General features: G+C 28.5%; 1 protein-coding gene across 2 annotated transcripts in view; it reads left to right on the top strand.

The window, feature by feature from the left end:
• Nucleotides 1-380: 380 nt before the first annotated feature.
• The window catches only part of LOC136971410 (calpain-5-like), a 33290-nt gene continuing 11997 nt past the window's right edge, over nt 381-21673 (top strand). Inside the window, exons 1-8 of one of the 2 annotated variants that reach the window (XM_067265865.1) lie at nt 381-482; nt 3292-3488; nt 6059-6190; nt 8636-8844; nt 11124-11316; nt 15435-15634; nt 19172-19249; nt 19329-19527. In XM_067265865.1, the coding sequence (XP_067121966.1) occupies nt 3300-3488; nt 6059-6190; nt 8636-8844; nt 11124-11316; nt 15435-15634; nt 19172-19249; nt 19329-19527 (1200 nt within the window). In that variant the 5' untranslated portion in view covers nt 381-482; nt 3292-3299. Of the gene's footprint in view, nt 487-3291; nt 3489-6058; nt 6191-8635; nt 8845-11123; nt 11317-15434; nt 15635-19171; nt 19250-19328; nt 19528-21673 lie in introns of both variants that reach the window. The other variant, XM_067265866.1, reaches the window with a different exon arrangement.

Below are 21673 nucleotides of genomic sequence, written 5' to 3'. Positions count from 1 at the left end.
CGTACGATCACATCATCGGAGGGAACAGCGCTTGAAGCTAAAAGCCTCCATATTAACCAGGACAACGAATAGAATAGAATGAGTTTTAAAAGTATTTTTTATATAAATTGAATATAAATATTTAATAGATAATAAATTCCATTAACATTAGTATTTAAATATTTATTTTCTATAAATTATATCGTTAACAATTTTAAACATACCTTAAAACTAATATATATTTTCATATTAATATTAATATTATTATTATTACTATTATATAAAAATTTTAAAAAGATTTTTACTAATATTAAAAAATATTAAGAATAAATTACTTTAAATAATTTTCGATAAAAGAACGAATACTTGTAACATGATGTCATGTTTACATTTAGATCCACTTAGAGGGCGTTGTTTCTTTTTTGAATGCTTTCGTCATAAGGTGTTTATCGTCTGTCAAAATTTTTCACATGCTTTTTGATCGAATCATTCAGAAAATAAAGGCGAGTTTATTTCTTTTTTATTTGTATTTTATTTCAGTCATCAACGGTTATTAATTTTTATATTTTTGTTTGTATTTATTGTAACATGGGTAAGACACAACTTTATATTTTAGAAAGTAATACATAATAGTAAGGTATTATATTCTTTCATTACTCTCTTCAAATTTAAATGATGAAAGATCTAACAGAAATTTGCTATTTATCTTGTATATAGTAAATGAATTCTTGTGTATAAAGGGCATTAATGCATTAAATTTTGGTGTTTAAAGATCAAAGGGGGAGAAGATAGGGGAGTCGTGTGTTGTATCTCCGGGGGTTGGACTTATTAATTAATGAAAAGTTTACTCGTTATTAGCATTTATAATTTTAACTCAACAAAACTCGTCTCTATCCTCAATTTAAGCTTTCTGTCATTTTATAATAAAAAAAAAAGGTGGCACCACATACAATTTTATTTATTATGATTAAATTAATAATATAAAAGTTGGCATACCGGTGGCCGAGCAGTTCCATTCCCCAAACTCTGGGAGTTTGGTCGTGTGTTTGCGTCTTGCCCAGACGAGCTGGCCGTGTGCAGTTTTCCAGGTTCTCTCCACGTCTGTGACACCTGAATGGGGGCTGGTTACCCTTAAAATGAACTCTCGGAAGGCATCGCCTGACTGTTGTGTTGCCGTAAGTTGACAAAACAAACACAAAAGTTATTTTTTCAGTAAAATCTCATAACAGTCGGGAAAGTTACATGGCTCGTTACTGGATTGTTTGTAATTGTGGGTATTATCATCATTTAATTTTATCAGAATTTTAGTAAATTTAATCTTTCCTATGTAAGTTAAAATAGACTTATAAAATTTTGTTTATTGTAATCAGATTTTGGTTATAGCTATCATTATCTTCAAGTAAATAAACCTATCTTTCTGTGCTACTTGCTTTGACATATAACTGATAATATGCAACCTTTATTGATCTTAACTAGGGTTTTTTGGTTCCGAATACTTTGACTAAGATTCATTAAGAAGAGTCTGAGTCAAAAGTATATTTTAACAACATTAAATAGAAGTCATTGAAGCCTTATTAGTAAAGACGTAAGGAAACAAAATGTAATTAATAAAGACAACATGATACTTGTATTTTATCTTTACTAAGTAGTAAAGATAAAATACAACTAGCTTAGTTTTGTTGTCATATCTATAATACTGACATTACCATTTGTCAAACAGAATTTTTAAATTGATTTGAGATTTTGCAGTGCAGAAATTTGCTATTTATCTTGTATATAGTAAATAGTTAAAACCATTGCATGCTGGTTCAGAAAATCATAAAAAATCAAACAATTTACCACAAATCTAACACCGCCATTTACAAAATACAAGTATGTATATGTTTGTTTATTTATTTTATGAAGATTTAAAAGAAAAACAAATAGAAGTAAAAAATTCCAAACAAATCAAAAGTTTGGAAATTCTTTAAGACACTCTCAAAGTCAGAACAGTGACAGATTATCCAATAGGCACACTAGGCATGCACTTAGGTCCTCATCACCTCTGGGCTCAAAAATTATATAAAAAAGGGTAATATGCCTCCTAAAAGTTTAGTGAATGTTTATAAGATGTATATTATAAAGAAAAAAACTTGTTGTTATTTAAAGATTTTATTGATTTTATTGCCTTTTTAAAATAAAAAAAATAAAACAATTTTACATAAAGGACCTTGTAATAAAATTGCACCTAGGGCCTCAAAGGAATGTAATTTACTATTGGGTCAGAAGCAGAAACTTGACAGCTGGATGGCCAAGATGGTTAAGGACCTATTGCTGTGGAAACCTAAGATTGAGTCTGGGACAAGCAGCTCCTCTAGGAGTTTTTCATGGTCAGTCTGCCATGGATAAGTTGGGTTTCATTCCTCACCATCTTGTCAAATCCACTATGGGTATGAAAAAATGGACCTCTTAGTGCAATAGAGTAAAGAGAGTAAAAAAAAAAACTAAACTTTCAAGTGAAATATTATGCAAATTTATGGTAAACTTTTTAAATATTTACTTGATTTATTACTATATAAGACATCTTGTGTCATATAATAGTGGTTCAATTAGTACACATTTGAAATGTTATGAAAAAGTTATGCAAACAATAATAATTTGACAATTATAATTAAACAGATGTTTGCAAAACAGGACATGAATTTTAATTAGTTAATTGTATTTGCTAAATGTATGAAATCTCAATATAATAGCCTAAATAACAAGTAACTAAACTAGATAAAAATATTTCATTTGGACTTTTAAAAGTACACAGATTTTTTTCATTTCATGATTATAATATTTTAGATAGACCACATTTCAATAAGCAGAAACTGATGTATAGTATTTAAACATGAACTTGAAAATCTAGACTCAACTTGGACTCTTTAAGTTGAGTCTAGTCTCAGAATGCTGAATTTTGCCAATCCTTAATATTAACCAGTGCTTTAAACATTAAATATTGTTTTTCCATTAATTTCTTGTAGTACAATAGTTTAATATTTCTTCAATGATATACTGTGTGCATTACTATTAATTAATAATTAAATAAATCTTTGTTATACATTTTTTTAATTGTTTTAAGATGTTATTTTAATGTCAATCAATGAAATCAGAATTTCCATTAATTCTACTTTTATTTATTTACCCCTTCTTACTGATAACAGTAAAAAGGTTATTGTAATTAATATAGTTGAGTTTCAAAATTATTATATTAAGCAGATTCTTTTATAATAAAAAAGTTTAAAATATATAAACTATAATAAATAATACAATTTTTAAAATTTCCTTTAGAGAGTACAATGGTGTTTGGATTATTTGATAACTATCAAGCCTTTAATAATCAGCAATATGAATCATTGAAAAAGGAAGCTCAAGAAAATGGAACATTATTTGAAGATAAAACCTTTTCAGCTGATGATTCATCCCTTTTTTTCAGTGATCTTCAACAGCAGCAGTTAGAAGGAAACATTGAATGGAAAAGACCAGGGGTTAGAAAGATTTATTTAATCTTATCTTTTTATAATTTAATAATAATGTTTTTTTTAAACAAAAAAGTTATTTAATTTATAAAATTAGAAAAATCAAAATAAATGAAATTTGTTTACAAAATCTATTATTTTTTTAATCAAATTAATCTTCTATTGTTTGAATGCATTTATTATTCCAAAAATTTTTGATTTGAAAAGAATTAGGAAAAGTCTCTAAAGGAAAAAGGTTCAGTTTGATAGTTATGTTTTTCTTTATTTTTCATAATTCTAAAATTTTTTATTTTAAAAATAATTGTTGTTGAGTAAGAGGAAAAAATCAACTGGAACCAACTCATGTGATTAGGGCACATAACTGATCTCCACAAAACTTTACTTTCACTAGAAATATTTTTATTGTTATAGAATGGAACAATTGTGCAACAAAAATCAAGTACCTTTCTCACAATTGTAGACTCACTTAGAAGATGCACTTTAAAATAATCTTTAAAGTATCAGAATATAGAAATTACTACTAGTTTTTTACTCTTCACATAAGTTTTTTATAGATTGTACTCTGTTTATCAAAAAACGTAGTCAGTAAATGTTGATTTTGAATTTTTATAAATGAAAATTTTTGGCATTGATGATTTTGAAGTCTAGAAGCTCTGCTGTTTTATCTTTAGGTCATATTGAAAAATCTATGACTTAGCAACTGACAGCTATACATCTGAGTTCACTACATAAAGTGTGGACAATCTCTTTATTGCAGGACTCCCATTTATCCTACTCTTTCTACTTTTTGTTAAAATGTTCACTTTGTCCTACTTTCTTTTAGCATGCCCTACTTTTCCTTTTTTTTTTTTTTCCTTTCATTACTTTAAACTGCATCAAAATTCTTTGTAGACTTACGTTTTCAAAATGCTATGCCTGTTTTATTATTTTAGTTTGTCATTTTCTACATTTCACAGAAATACATCAACTATACAGTGTTACATACAGTAAAACTTCTCTAACTCAAATGGTGCCCAGAGTAGAGTGGGTTTAGTAGACCTTAATGGACTCCACTAGTTCTTTAGTGGATCTTTGTAGAAATGGGCTGGCAGAATTACAATTTAATAAAATGTAATAAACATTACAGATGGATACTAGTCCAATCTTCTCTGCTTGCCATGTCCAATCACCAGGAACAACTATTTCCATTGCAGAGACAACCTTTCTTTAGAGGCTATGCCTCTGCACAGAAGCAGAGAAGATTGAACTAGTATCCATCTGTAATGTTTATTACTTTTTATTAAATTGTAATTCTGCCAGCCCATTTCTACAAAGAAAATTATATTTTTTAATTGTGTTGGGATTGTCACCTGTGGACATTTTAAACTGTTTTGCATATTTGTGCAGAGGCATAGCCTCTAAAGAAAGGTTGTCTCTGCAATGGAAATAGTTGTTCCTGGTGATTGGACATGGCAAGCAGAGAAGATTGGACTAGTATCCATCTGTAATGTTTATTACTTTTTATTAAACTTTAGTGGATCTTGTTCATTTACTAATACATTTTAAATCAAATTGTAAATGCTGTTGATAAATAGAAATTGTCAATATAAGTTAAGTTGTATAATTTATTAAAATATATATAAAATAAATGCAAACCAATCAAATTTAAGGTGAAAAAATAATTGGTTTAAACATTTTATTTGATTTAATAAATTAATTTTTTGAAATCTGCCTGAAATGTTTTATTCTTAAAAAATATCTCACTTGTCATATATGTTTGTGAAACATGTTTTGCAAATAAATCTGAAAAAATGAAAAAGTTTGTTTTGTTTTCCTATAATGAAATAAAACACATGAATAAAATTATAATTACTAATATCTAATAAAACATAAAAAAATAAATTTTGAAGAATTTAACTGTATATACTAGAGAAAGCCAATTGATAAAAGGATGGTGATATACTATAAAACCACAACAACAAAATGTGGAATTTATACAATAAAAAGCAAACAAAATCTTATGATATTTTGTGTGCTAGGCAAATTCTTCTGACAGGCCACTTTAGGTAGGTATACATGCAATAGATTTACTATCCCTGAAATAGATTATCTAAAAAGAATAATTGCGAACAGTTGCATGGTTAAGAGTTTAGAAGAAATGGTTGATGATGATAAAATTTAGAGAGAATTACATATAAAAAAATTTTTTTAGATTATTAAATGTTTACTGGAAAGGTAAAGATGATGAATTGACTGAAGAAAGTTTGATTAAAAACAATACAAAATGTATGTTTTCAATTAAAAATTTACACTTTCAAGTAAAGAAAATCTTTTTAGTCATTACATAGACTATAAACTGCCTAAAGTAAGAAAAATTCATTCTACTTAATTTAAAAATTTATTATTTTATTATACAGTCATAAGATTACAAAAATTTATATATTGTTTTAGTTTAAATAAAATATATTTTTAGAATTTTAAATTTTTTTTAAATACCAGAATGTTGATTTTGGAAGTTTGATAGATATAAATTTTAGATAGAATTAATTAATCAGTTTTTATACAAATATTTTTATTAATTTAACATTGTTTTATATTAGGAACTGTGTGATGACCCGAAGTTGTTCGTTGATGGTGTTTGCAGCTGTGATGCTGTCCAAGGAATGTTGGGTAACTGCTGGTTAGTTGCTGCTTGTTCTGCATTAGCCCAAGAAAAAGAATTATGGAATAAAGTATAGTATGATTTAAATTAATATCTTTAAATATTAACTAAATGATTGTAATTACTAAATTTTTTCCTAAATCTAACTAGTACAGAGGTTTATACTTTTTTCTAATAAGAAAAAAGGAAGAGAGATAAACAAATCATGTTATCTTTTCCTTTTTAGGAATTCATAGAAAATAATTATTTATTAGGTAACTGAATTTTACTCTATTCTTTTCATTATTTGTTTTGTTTCATTTTTGTGTTTGTTCAAATTTTCAATCGTTTCTATAATAATTTTGAATTTTATTGTTTGAGAAGTTTTCAAATATGATTGTTTTTCTCTTACTTATTTTATTAACAATTTAAAAATTCAGAATAATAATGAATGTGTGTGAGAAGTGATAAGAAAACAAAGAAGTTATAGCAAGCAGGAGTATATCAGGTCCTAACAAAATAAAAATTCAAAAAAAAAGATTGTAAATATGTCTTAGTGACAGGAAAAAAGTTTGAAAAGAATCAGTTAAAGAAACACAGCTTTTCAATTTCTGAAATTGGAAATGAAATTATTCTGCCAGAAGTTGTTTTTGATAAAGACAATGATGTTTCATTTGATTGTGCTAAGCTAATTATGATAATAAAGAAAAGAAAATTGGCAGAAATTGTGAAGACCTAAAAACTTATATTTTTAAAAGGTAATATTATTAACGATAAATATGTTAATATTCTTTAGGACTGTGGAAGTGGTTGTATACAAAAAGTGTAATCAGAAAAGTGAATATGTTTTAGTTAAATTTGTGTATTTTTTTTCAGTTAACCATCTGTTTTCAGTTCCAAAGAACATTATACATTCTGTTCTGAATTTGTATGCTCATTTATTTTAATATAATAATATACATTTATTTATAGATGTATGTACAGTCTTGTTGAAATAATGTTCACACATAGTTTTACAAATTTACAAATAACAACTGAAGAGGAACCACTTAGTGGAACAGTGTTGTCTTGGAACATTGTTCCATTTAATCCATCTTCTGCTTGTGATCATCAATAACTAAACATTTAACCATTAAGACTAATTAGTGACTTTCTCTAATTCTAGTCATCTTGACTTAGCCTAGTTCAAACTTCTGTTACTTTGAAGTTCTTGGGCACTACAAACTTCTGTTTACTGACTTTTTTGACGTTCTTCCATCCTACAGAAAATTTTTAGTTTAGAGGTTGTTCAACTCTGAGTCTAGAATAAACAAAAATAATCAATTTTTATTTTGCCTTTATGTTTGGCTTCTTCCTTTGTAGAACTTTCTGAATTGGATCTCTTGAATTCTATCATGAGACTATAGAATTTTGTTTTTTACCCATTTTGTTCTGAAATGTAATACATTTGTTGAAAAATGAAGTTGTTCAATTCTTCAGGCAATCAGTGCAAAATCTTAACAGTTTTGAGTGCACTACAGTGGACAGGAGTCAGTTTGTAAACCTGACTCCTGCCCACTGCAGTGCCTTTCACTGGCAAATCTTGGAATTGGCACATCAGTGTTCATCTTGTTTTTAATTTGACAATAATACATCCAAAAAAGGGAAGTCTCCAAGGGAAGCCCCTAGCAGGAGACCTTTGTGAAATCATTGTGCACCTCTTTGAGAATGAGGTACTCCCAAGCCTTCTTCTAAACATCTTTATATATAAGAGGTACATAACATCCTCATTACTTGGCATTCAAAATCTGACATTAATACATTCTTACAATAAATGAATGACAACCTTTATAGGCAGTCACTAGATGTTGAGCAGATGATTAATGCAGAAGCCCATTATAAGGATATCAATGTCTGGTTCGTTGTTGACTGAATTGAGACCACAATTTATCACAAACCTGACTCCTGCCCATTTTACATACTGTGTGCTCCAATATCATAGTTACAAGTTTGCTGCCTTCAGAGTACTAATTAAAAAGTGCACACTCATTTTCCAACTTGACAGATACTAAAACAGAACTGGATCTGATCACCCAGATAGCCTTGAGTACACAGTTTCTGCGAGGACTTAATCTACCAGTTATATGTAGCCCAAGGTAGTGATTGCATCAATACAAATGACAAAACCAATTGTATGGGAAGATGAACATGAGTGTTTAGTATACCAAACTACCATATATCCTTGCTGATTAGTGCATGACTGTTTACAGAAAACATGGAAGATCCAAAATAACCCTTTAAACTATAAGAAATTATTCAGAGGTTTTAAATGAACAATAATTTGTATACTGCTCAACTCCTTTATGACTTGATGCAAGTGTGAATCCCATGTTTCATAAGCTGAAATGTATATTTAGTCAATAAACATAAAATGTAGATTTCTTTTATTTTCAAAAATATTGTATAGAAATTTAAATTTTACATTTTTATGAACAAAAAAAAACCTCTCTTTATAAATTTTTGTAACAGATAATACAATTAGTACAATTAATTTTAGGTAATACCTGATTATAAAGAACAAGAATGGGATCCTGAAAATACAAATAATTATGCTGGTATATTTCATTTTCGATTCTGGCGATTTGGTAAATGGATTGATGTTGTCATTGATGATTTACTTCCTACTTTGAATGGACAGTTGATTTATATGCATTCAAGAGAAAAGAATGAATTTTGGGGTGCTCTTCTTGAAAAAGCTTATGCAAAGTAAGTAGAATGTGCTTTACATATTATTTATTAATATTAAAAAATTAAATATGTTGTGTTATTTGTATTGATATAATCTAGCTTTTTACAAAATGTTATATGGATCAAATTTTTAAAATTAAATATGATTTCTTTTACATATTATTTCATGAAGTTGCTGAAATTTGTATATGTTTTTTTTTTTTATTCAAAACTATTGCTTATGGACAAAAAACTTATGCTTTCCTTATTTTTTAATACAATAAATCTCAAAACCTTTAGATATTGTATTATTCTTAACAAATGTATTAAATTAATTGCATTTATTTTATAATATGCAGACTAAAAATTATCAAAAAATAAAACTAATTTATTTTTGTACAGTTTTGATGTTTGTATTTTATGGCAAATTCATAAAATATATCAAATTTTTATTAATAATATAATATAAAAATCTCAAAAAATATATGTAAACTAGCTGATGTGCCTTGTGCTGCCTTGACAAAAAGTAAGAACAACACCACATTAAAATGAAAACCATATTAAGAGTTTGGTTACTTTAGCCTACCATTGTTTATGTTTATTGCAATACTCAGATAATAGAAAATGGTGCATTGGTGTTTCAAGTAAACAGGAATTGATGTTTTTAACAGAAACTAGTTGTTGACTTTTGTCTGTACAAAATAATTCAAGACATCCAAATTTTTTCTAATGGTTAAATATAATGTATCATTCCCGGTTTGAATGATACCTAGTATGATACCTTGAATGACACAGTATGACATGGTAATGGCCAATCAATCAAATTTCATAAAAAATGGACCAAATAGTTAAACTCACATTTTTTGGGTTTTGAAGAGTACTATTTTGTGCTTGCTGTTAACTTAAATAATTTTTGTATTTAAATGCCACCATCCTACTAGCCAAATAGAAAGGGGATCTGTTGCAGATGGGAGTCAAAACTAATTTGAATAAAAGTAGTCATTTACCTCCTCCTCCTGGATCAGAAGATTGTCTCCCATATTAAAATGTATAAAGAACAAACTAACTTTCTTTTTTGTATATTAGATTTAAAAAACATTTCTTTTAAGAATTGCTCTCTATTAATACAAGAATTATGAAAAATACAAGGAATATATAACATACTTTTAACAATACAGGTACTCTTCACTTTACGACCAAGTTCTGTTCCAATGACTACATCGTTAAGCAAATTGGTCGATAAGCAAGGAACTTGCACCGGAAATATAGGATTGTTGTAAAATTATACAAATTATGCAACAAAGTTCAAATTTATTCATAAAAAGACTATTATAGTATGCTATTAGCCTATTATAGTACGCTTAGTGTGCATGTCACCATTTGCCATTAACCGACACTCAAGCTGAGAAAGGGAATTCCCTGAATTGCAGGTCGAAACTCGATTGGTCATAAGTGCGAATGGTCATTGAGCAGATAGGTCATAAAGTGAGGAGTACCTGTAAAGTTGATGTCAGTAAACTGATGTTAAATATTGTACCAGGTCAGTCCATAAGTTCATGCGTATTTTTATCTACAAAAGAGAGAGCATCATCATCAAAGTCAACGGGTCTTCCAGTACGAGCCTTATCCTCCACACTAAAATCATTGTTTCTAAATCTTTCAAACCACTTCTGCGCAATCCTTGCACTAATAACGATTTGATTATTTACAGTATTTATTTTTTTAGCTGCATTTGTAGCATTCTCACCACTTAAAAATAAAAAGTATAAAACATGTCTTTTATATTCATCGGTTACTTCCATTTTAACGAAAATAAACAACTGAAATGTTCACAATTCTGAACAGTATTATATGAATGAGATCCAATTTAACACTTCAGTGTAAAAATTATCACATTAGACTGACATTTTTAACAGCAAAACAAGATTTTTCTGAAGGTCATAAAAATGCTCATGGACTTATGGACTGACCTGATACATATAATTTAATTTTGTTTTTAGGGTTTGTTTTTCTTTTTACTCAGAATGGAAACTCGATGGACACCAAGAGGGCCTTTTTAATATTCATTATGAATTTACCAGGCCCAGAATGAAGACAGCTAGGTGGTAAGGGAGGGGGAACTTGACATATCTGAGACAGGCCACTCCCAAAAAATTTCTGGAACTGTTTGCCCAAATTCAATCCCTTGTCCCTTAGAGTAGTAGGCTGACACCTTAACTACCTCAGTGATTTGGCCATTTTAAGTAGTTTTAAAACTAATTTAGTTGTTAAGAATAATCAATAAATGATTTAATTTTTATATATATATATTTTTTAAGGTTATCTGGAAATTATGAATGTTTGGAAGGTGGAAATTTATCTGATGCTTTAATTGATTTCACTGGTGGTATTTCTGAAGTGATTGAATTACAAAAAGATGATTATAGTAATGATGAAGTAAAAAGGACAGAATTATACAAAAGAATGAAGAAAGAAATAGAACAGCATTCATTGATGTGTTGTGCTTTACATGTAAGTGTATATATATATATAAAATCTTTAAATCTTAAATTTGAAGAGACTGAAAAATGGGCAGTTTGAGTTATGGAGAATATATAAACCTACCCAACAACTACTTCAAATATCAAATAGCCAGCCAGATTCCTTTATCAAACTATTTTTAAGGCTAATTAATTATTAAGTAATTTGGCTAGAGGTAGACAATTAGGCTACCATCTCTTATTAAATTTAATAATTAGATATAAATGAACTTACTTTAGAATATTCTGGAAGAGATGATCACCTCAGTGCAGGATTCAAACCCACAACTCCTGTTTACTGTGCAGATGCATTGTCATTTACACTACCCAGATCTCTGTCTGATCTCACCCTCAGTTAATTAATTAATTAATTGGTCTGGATCCAAGTTAAGGCAACTTAAACTGGCAACCTACTCATGAACAAAGGGTACATTGCCTGGTAAATTGGCTTTAATACAGCTGAATAAGCAATCTAAGGACATAGTTTGTTTCATTTGAAATAGACTTATCCACCTGTTTTAAAGCTGTTTCACTAGGCAAAGCACTGACAATATTCACAGAACTTAATATAGTGGAACCTCATTAACTCGAATCAGTCAGGGAAAAATAATTCAGACTTAGATTAAAAAGTTTCAAGTTATGAGGTTTGACTAGATTTCAAGAAACTCTTGCTAATTTGAAATTAATTCTAGGAAAAAATTCAACTTAATACATTTAGTATATTTTGTATGAATTTTTACAGTCCTGTGGGTCATACAGGACTGTAAAAACCATATAAAATGTCAATAGTTTAAGTTACATAAATAATCTAAAGTATCCTTCTTTGTGAAATATAATATAATTGGTTCTAACAGCTTCATACCTTAAACTTCTCTATTGGGCTTTTTGTGAAACAATGAAATCTTTCTTTACTGTTTTCTTTACTACTGTATGTACCGTGTTTCAATAACTTCATTCACTGAAACAAAGAACGTAGTTAAAATTGAGAATAGATTCTTATGATATTCTAAATTCAGCTAGTCTGAAAGTCTGATCAGAATCTATTCAATTCTTTTCAGATAGCAGTTACAAAAATTATCATTGCTTTGAGATTGAATTTAACAATCTCAAAACTCTAATAGTAAAGTAGTTATTTATTTTTTCTGATCTCATTATATAATTGATAAAGATAATTATGTGATAAAATTTTTAGTAATTTTTGAAAGTTATGAAAACATTTTCAAACTGTAAAATTTGTATTTCATTAAGAATTTTTTCAATTCATTCTGAATCAGTAATCAATGATATAGGTTTATTTATTTCTATGTAACTACATAGTGTCATTACTACTTTAAACATATTAAGATTTTAATTGTTGAGATATACAGTAGATCGAGTTAGATTTTGTATAATTTTCTAATACATTGCAAAACTTGCCTAAATTTAATATCAATTATTTTATATATATGCATTGTTAGATACAATTCATTCATTATGACTAAAAGAGTTAAATTCCATTAAATTTTCAGTTTATGGTATTGTATACTTTTAATTAACATATCTAAAGCATTTTATGAGAAATGTATTGTTGTAAGACAGGGATGTCAAAGATACGGCCCGCGGGCCATGACTGGCCCTCAAGGCAATTAGTTGTGGCCCCTGACATTAATTCAATAATGCTATTTGTTTATTTTTTATTATGTTGATACTAAAGAAAATGTGATATTTTTTATTTAAACAAATACATAATAAACAAAATTGTTGAACCAATTATTATTATTTTTATTTATTTATTTATTCATATTACTTAGAGATATTAATTTTATTTGATTTATTTTTGTGTTTAATTTCTTGTTTACATTATGTTTTCTCTATTTCATCTTTTGAACTTCAAAGTCCGTCTAAACAAGATTATTTATTTTTGCTGGAAAAGTACAAATGTTGTTTTTTTATTTTGTTGTCAAATCTTGGGTTATTAAAAATGAATTTTTTGATTCGGATACTTTTGGGCTACTTTTTAAAAAATTTTTGTTCACAAAAGCTAAACTTCTCTGGCAATGTTGTTCAGTATTCAAGACACTTCCATAATTAGAGACTTTGTTGCAATTTCTTATTGGTGAGCGAGTTCAGTCAAATAAACTGCAATGGTAAAAAATTTTCAATAAATGATGTCAGTAAAAAGAAAAGTTGATAGTGAGTGGTGATTTTTCCTGCCAAAGTGGGAAATTTCATATTTTTTTATTGAATGGAATGGTAAACCACTTTGTTTGATTTGCAATAAGATTATTGCCGTTTGTAAAGAATTTAATGTGAAAAGACACTATGAAACGAATCGTATAGACAAGTTTGATTTATTTACCAACGAAATTTGGCATCTTTGAAAACTAAACTTATGGGGCAGCAATCATTTTTTAAAAAATCAAAAGCTTTTAGTTACTGCGAATTTTTAAAAGAATGTATGCTAGATGTGGCTGACATTTCATTCCAATCACAGAAACAAGTCATTCAAGAAATACCCCTGACTAGAAATACAATTTCTTCCAGAATAAATGAATTGGCAGAAAATTTGGACTTTCAACTTAAACATAAAATTAAAGAATTCATCTGGTATTCCTTAGCAGCCGATGAAAGTACAGATATCAGAGATACATCACAGCTTGCTGTATTTATTTATGGAATTAATGAAGATTTTAACATCACAGAAGAGTTGTTGCAGTGCATACTATTGAAGAGTACTACCACAACTCAAGATATTTACTCAGCAATTGAGCAATTAGTACTAAATTATGACTTGGATTGGAGAAAATTCTGCAGTATTACCACAGATGGGTCACCATCCATGGTTGGTAAAAATGCTGGTGTTGTCACAAAAATATGGAACAAAATTTTAAATGAAATTAAAGGTGAACAACCCAAATTCGTTGGAATTCACTGTATTGTACATCAAGAAGTCTTGGCCTCTAAAGTGCTGAAAATGGATCATGTAATGAATCCCATAATTAAAACAGTTAATTTTATTAAAAGTAGAGGTCTAAATCACTGCCAATTCACACAATTTTTAAACAATCTTAATGAAAAATTTTCAGATATTCCCTACTTTGCAGAAGTACAGTGGCTTAGTCGTGGATCAACGCTTAAATGATTTTTCGAATTGCGTAAACATGTTGTTACGTTTATGGCTTAAAAGGGCAAACTGATGGAACACAGTGATGAATGGTGGCTTGACTTTGCGTTCTTAGTAGATATGACAGAGCATTTGAATAATTTGAAGGAAAAGATGTAATTGTTACGCAACTGTACTCAAGTGTTCAAGCTTTCAAAATAAAATTAAAGTTGTGGGAATTGCAGCTGTGAGAACAAAAACTTGACCATTTCCCTAGCATTTGTGAAATCGGCATGTACAATGCAGATAAATTAGCAGATTTTTCTTACCATTTGCTTGATCTTATTGCTAAATTTGATAGTCATTTTGCAGATTTTTGCGAGCTCAATACCTACGACTTTCCTCTTTTTAATGATCTGTTTACATTCGATGTTGATAAAGCACCGACTTACTTGCAAATGGAATTAATAGATTTGCAGTGTGATACTGCTTTAAAAAGCAAGTTCAATGAAGTTGACATTTTGGCATTTTGTACAAAGTACTTCAAAAATCAAAATAGCTATCCCAACTTAAGAAACAATGTTGCCTGCATTTTATGCATGTTTGGAAGTTCATATGTGTGTGAACAGTTGTTTTCAACAATAAAGATTAATAAATCTAAATACTGTTCAAGACTTACAGATGAACATCTTCAGTCTATTTTGAAAATCAATACAACATCGTTGACACCAAACATCGAGGAGATAATGAAGCATAGAAGAAGTCAAGTTTCTGGATCCTCAAAATAATATTTCGGTTTAATACGTCTCTACTTTAAAAAATTATAATTTTTTTTTCTTTAATAAAATCATTTTTTATATACTTCTTATTTATACTTAGTATTACATTTGCATTTTATTTTTAATCTGGCCCACTGTCATACTCGAGACAAAAAATTGGCATTTAAGGAGTTTGAGTTTGACACCCCTGTTATAAGAAATACAAATGTGTTTAATTATATTATTAAATAATTTTAAAATATATTTTAGGCAAATAGTCAACAAGAAATGGAAATGCAAACTGAAGTTGGCCTTGTAAAAGGCCATGCATATGGAATAACTGCTGTCAGAAAAGTTGTCATTGGTGAATCTGGTCTGATGTCATATTTCACTGGTCGAGAAAAACTGCAAATGATACGTTTGAGAAATCCTTGGGGTGGAAAAGAATGGACAGGTTCTTTTAGTGATGGGTAAGCTTTTGAAATGCTACTTTAATAAAAATAAAAAATATAATAGGTATATTTACATGAATGTGTGTTTTTCTGTAAGTTTTTTTTTACAAATATAAATCTCTTTTTTAATATAGAGCCAATGAGTCAGTGTTTATATTTATAAGTTTAAAAAAACTCCCGTACTTCCAAATTTTTATCAGAAAAATTAGATAAAGAAAAAGAAATGCTTAGCAAATAAAATAATAATTGAATTGTATAATATTGAAGATGTAATACTTCTTTCAAATTTTCAACTATATTTGTTAAATGAATCACTAAAAAATTTTAACTTATTTATTAATAAGTAATTCATGTTTAATTGTCATTCAACTGTAGAAATCTTACATTATATTGCTTGTATTTAGTAACAATACTTTCTGATTTTGGAAATATATATAAATTTTTCTATTGTATGAGTTTTCAATATTTCAAAATTTTTGTTATTTTAATTTGTTAATTTTATTTAATTTCTATTAAATTAATTTTTATATGATGAGACTTCTTTAATCAACTATATCTTGTTTCTTTTTTTATAGATTACATTCTATTTCATTAATTTTATTTATAAGAAATTTGTATAGAAGTATTGTGCTTTGAGGTCAAATTATGTTAAAATAGCTGTCTTGTATATGATGCCATTTTATTTAATGTAATGTATAACTATTACAAATATTTAATGTAAAATTTTTATTTTCACAAATGTTTTCTTTTATTGATACATTTATAATTATTTGAATTACAAAAAACAGAAATATAAGCCAATGTAATTTTAAAACTACTAAATAATTTTTTTCAATAGTCAGTAACAGTTTGAGTAATTACATAATTTTTTTCAATAGTCAGTAACAGTTTGAGTAATTACATAAGAAGAATCTTTAAAAAAGAGAATTTTTAATATTTTATATAAAATATATGTAATATATATATATATATATATATATATATATTACATAATTTTATATACTTTATATATATATTACATAATTTTAAATACTTATATATATATAAAGTATTATCCTTCAACAACCACACACTTTTCCCAATGATGGTGTAACTGCTGAAAAAATTCTTGGAAGCTGTCTCGTGACCACCTGCCACACACATGTTGCACTCTGTATAATCTCATCTGCATTCTTGAAGTGGCATCCCTTGATGTCATTTTTCAAGAAGGTAGGGGAACTCGAGAAGAGGTAGAAATCACACAAAGTCTGTCGAGCATTCATGGCACCGTGTGTTGGCAAATAGTGCATTCAATTGATCATGCAGGATGGAATGACAACTTTCAACCGAAATTCCTGCTGTCTGTCTGATCACATACAATCAACACTTTTCCCTCAAAAGTTGATGTTGACAGATGACCACTTCAAAAATCAAAAGCAATACTTTCTTGTCCCTCTCAAAAGCATTTTTGCCAGTTATAAACTTGAGAACACTTTGTGGAAGATTCAACATAGGCATCCTGAAGCATCTTTAAGGTCTCAGAGGGGTTTTTCCCTCAATAACACACAAAATTTGATATTTGTATGTTCTTCCACAGACATTTTTTGCCAGACTGTTTCACATTGTCTCACTAACACAACTTTCAGTGAATGATAACTGTTGTCATCTTTGCAGCAAGTATGGATTTGTTTGAATATATTTCTCTATTCCTGACATGTTTAGCTAAGATATGCATTACATGTTCCCTTCTTTATCACCTTTAATTGACTAACCTAGCATAATTCCGGAAACTTTTTCAAGTTATCTTGTATATAAGGCATGATCAAAAAGTTTCTGTTCAAACGCTGTACAGTCCAGATTTGGTATGCCAGTCATGCAAAAGCACCATGACCATTTAGGCAAGCATCCCACTGCTTCACCAGGTTGAATATACCCCATTGGTAAAACTCCTGTTTCTGCTGCTTGAAGAAGTCCAAAACTGCCTGACACACTTCTCTGTCTGACTGGAACTGTTGACCTTTTAAGGACTTCTTTAAGGGACTGAAGGCATGAAAATTGCTTGGCAAGAGATCAGGAGTGTAAGGCGGGTGCTTGAGTGTCTCCCACTTTAGTGCACATTATGACATTTGCGGTATGGGGACATGCGTTATCATGAAGCAAAATCACCCCATTTTGCAGTTTTCCTGGATGTTTCACCTTAATCGCACGTCATAATCTCTCCAGCGTTTCGCAGTACCATGCCCCAGTGATGGAGACACTTGGTTCCTTGAAATCAATAAGCAATGGGCCCTGGTGATCAAAGAACAGGGTAACCATCACTTTTCCAGCAGATGACTGGCTCTTGAACTTCTTGGGACAAGGGGACGAAGGATGACACCACTGCATGGTCGCCGCTTTCAACTCAGTTTTCAATGGTGGCATCAGCTTTCGTCACCAGCAAAATGTGTTCAAGGAATGTGTTGCCTTCAACATTGAAATGCATCAGGTGCTTTAGGAAAACAGCCATCCAGTTTGAATGTTGTTTGTAATTTAGTGCTCAGGGTATCCACTGGCCGCAGGTCTTACGGTAGCCTAACTTCTGCTGGATTGTGTGTTGCACACTACCGAAGCTTATGTTGAGATCTTTTGAAAGTGCATGTATGGATATGCGACAATTCGCCCTAATCGCATCATCAGCTGCCCACTTGTTGTTGTCTGTATTGGATGTGGCTGGCTTCCCAGATTGACCTGCATCTTGGGTCGAATCGCGACCAGCTCTGAACTTTGTGCACCGTTCCACTATGGTGGTTTTCGACAGGCATGCTTCTCCATACACATTCTTCATTCTTCGATGAATGTCTACCGGTGTGTTTCCTTTGGCAGCCAAAAAAAGAATCACAGCATTTTGGTTCTGTTTGGATGCATGTAGTATTAATGTCACCATTGTTCACGTTTCAGCATTTTCCACACAATAATCCCATGCCTCGCTGTTTGTGCTTATATACCCCACATCTATGATGTGCTAATTTGCATATATGCTGCAGCCATGTCCTTAAACAGAAACTTTTATATATATTATTGTTAAATTATTTCATTATTGTTCATTTTAAAACATTTTCAGACAATTTATCTTATAGTTAAAAATGATACAGTTATGATATCAAAGTGATATAAGAATCTCCTTGTTTTTTGAAAATGTAAAATTATCTAGATTACAGATTAGATTCAAACAACATAGTGCACATGATGAAAGAAAATTATTGCTGTTAAAAATGTGATTTTGTTCATGTCATATATATGACATTAATCTGTCAACAAAAACATGTTACATATAATAAGCATATTGATTAGGTTCAATTACTTCAAAAAATGTAATATGTATATATTCATTTTTGAGGAAAAAACTCTGAAAACAGAACAAAAACTGTTGTTTAAGTTTTCTTTTAAATTTAAAACTGTATAATTTAAATAGATTTTATTGTAAATTTAAGTTATTTTAGTAAATTTTATTTCACTTTTTCAGAATTTAATAGCAGTAAAATATTATATATTATTTTGTGTTTTATTAGTAAATAAAGAATATGTTGTTTTCTTTAGTTCTCCAGAGTGGGATAATATCTCTGAAAGTGAGAGAGAAAAACTTGGATTAACTTTTGATGAAGATGGAGAATTTTGGTAAAATAATAATATAAATTCAAATAATCTGATGAAAAAAAAAATATATATATATAATAAAATTTAGACCTCTTTACAGGATGTTATTTGATGATTTCTGTTCAAACTTCACTGATTTATCAATATGTCATATTGTAAACACAGCATGGTATAGTTTCAGCAAAACTTGTAATGAAGCAAGATTTTTTGGTCAGTGGACAGAAGGAGAAAAAGGTACTTCATTAGATAGATGTGGAGGCTGTATTAATTATAAACATTCTTTTCTACATAATCCACAGGTATTTTTTATTTTTATTTCTTATGAGCGATTCATTAAATATAATTTTTATTTAAAAAACATATATTTCATAAATGTTTCACACATGAAGAATATTGTATTATATTTATATAACTTTTTTAAAAACCATTTTTCTTGCTACAGATTTTTTAAATAATTTTCTACATTTATTGATGATAGTTTTGAATTTATATGCATTATCTATTTGTTCAATAATACAGTAAATATTTATTATTTTAAATTACTATATAATATATGTCTTGTGTAATAATTATTGCATTTGAAGCAAATTAATATTCTTTTTTAATATTGTAATATTAATATTTCCTGAAACAATTTTAGTTTGAGTGAATATTTTTTAAAATAACATATTATAATACTTTTAAATCGTATTCAAAAATATGATTGAAAATAATAATCAGTTTGGAATATAAAGTGCTTATTAAAATGATTTTGTAATATATGCGTGGAAAATTTTATTATAAATATGATTTTAAAAAACAAAAAATATTCTGTTTACTAATGTGACATGCTGTATTACTAAAAATTTTTATATTGTTTATATAGCTTATTACATGTTATAGACAATCTGATGATTATTAATGCATTCTTGAATTATTACTTGAATTAAAAGTTTATTATTCTTGTTACTTAAGAAGTTATCCAAACTCTAAATGATTTGCATTATTTTTTTTAATTTATGACATTATTAAGATTTGTATCTGAAGAATAAAATGAAGAGATAATTTAAAAATATATGTAATGTCTTGATTGATTAAAAATTATAATAGAATATTTAAAAACTCTTTGAACAATAACATGTAGTCAATTTTTCCTAATTCTAATGGGCTATGAGCATACCTAATTTTTGAATTATGAGATCAGTTATTGATATTTTGTTTGGAAATGTATTTTGATGAAAATAAGAGAGAGCTTTAACTAGTAACTTTATGCATGTGTTTAATAATTCAAGCTTATTCTAGGATCACCGGATATATCAAGGATACTGTTTTGACCAAATTTTTTGGAAACTGAAGGTTAATAAATATAAGTGTGTCTTAATCACAGAAATATACGTTATTTGCTATTGTCTGGAAATTTCTGCTCAAATATTTTTGAATGTTTAATTTTAGTTTTATGCTTTGTATTTATTTATAAAATATATAAATTCAATAATAAAACAATGGGATCGGTATACTTATGAAATGCTAAAAATAAAAGAATTATCTTTAGTTTTAAAACAAGTAAAAACTACTTTCTTATTCCGACTTTGAGGAAACGATACAAGTTTAAATGGATGAATCAATGATGAAAAATGACCTTGGTATTTTATTATTACCAGTTTTATTTTATCCTTTTTACAATTTATAAAGTCCAAATGCATTTCATTCTATAGTTGAGCCTCTTCAGTGGAACAGTTAAATTATCAATCGTTACATTCCTTTTATGTCAAGCAAATCTATCTCAGCATGCATCGACGGCTATGCCAGTATTCAAATTCATAGTATTTGCATGTGCATTGATACAAAAGTGTTCTATAATTTTTCTTTCAGTACAATTTTCTTTTTTGTATATTTTTACATTATTATTATTTATATTACAATTAAATTCGTTATAATGTAAAAATAATGCTGACTCTTTTCTCTTTAATCTAATTGTCGCTTCGTGTTCTTTTATTCTTACTCCAAGCTTTCTTCTTGTTTCCCCGACGTAAAAATTTGGAATTGGACAGGTACAAAACAACCTATAGACTACTCCTGTGGTTCCTAATTGGTCTTCCGGCACCTTTTTTTTCTCCACTATTTACAAAGTTAATCATACCGGACATCTTGTTTTTTTGACATGCCACTATACATACAGAAAACTCTTTAAAAATTGGTTTATATTTTTCAAATAACTTGAACATATAAGGAAATTTTATATAAGATGTATTTTTTATCTCGTTTTTTACATTAAATCTATAGTTTAGATATGAGTTGTACCACTTACTAAGGATATTCCTGGGATAATCATTTAACATAAATTTTTTAAAAAGCTGTTTTAGTTCTATGTCCATATCTTCTTGTAAGGTTGTTCTGTCTGTTTAGAATCTTTTTTAATTCCATAATGAATACATTCCTTTTGGTGTCTATGGGGCAATAAGATTT

The sequence above is a fragment of the Centruroides vittatus genome, unplaced genomic scaffold (assembly GCF_030686945.1).
Source record: "Centruroides vittatus isolate TY-2023 unplaced genomic scaffold, ASM3068694v2 contig_250, whole genome shotgun sequence".
Lineage (NCBI taxonomy): Eukaryota > Metazoa > Arthropoda > Arachnida > Scorpiones > Buthidae > Centruroides > Centruroides vittatus.
The sequence above is the reverse complement of the archived record's forward strand: the minus strand, read 5'-3'. Positions and strand labels throughout refer to the sequence as shown.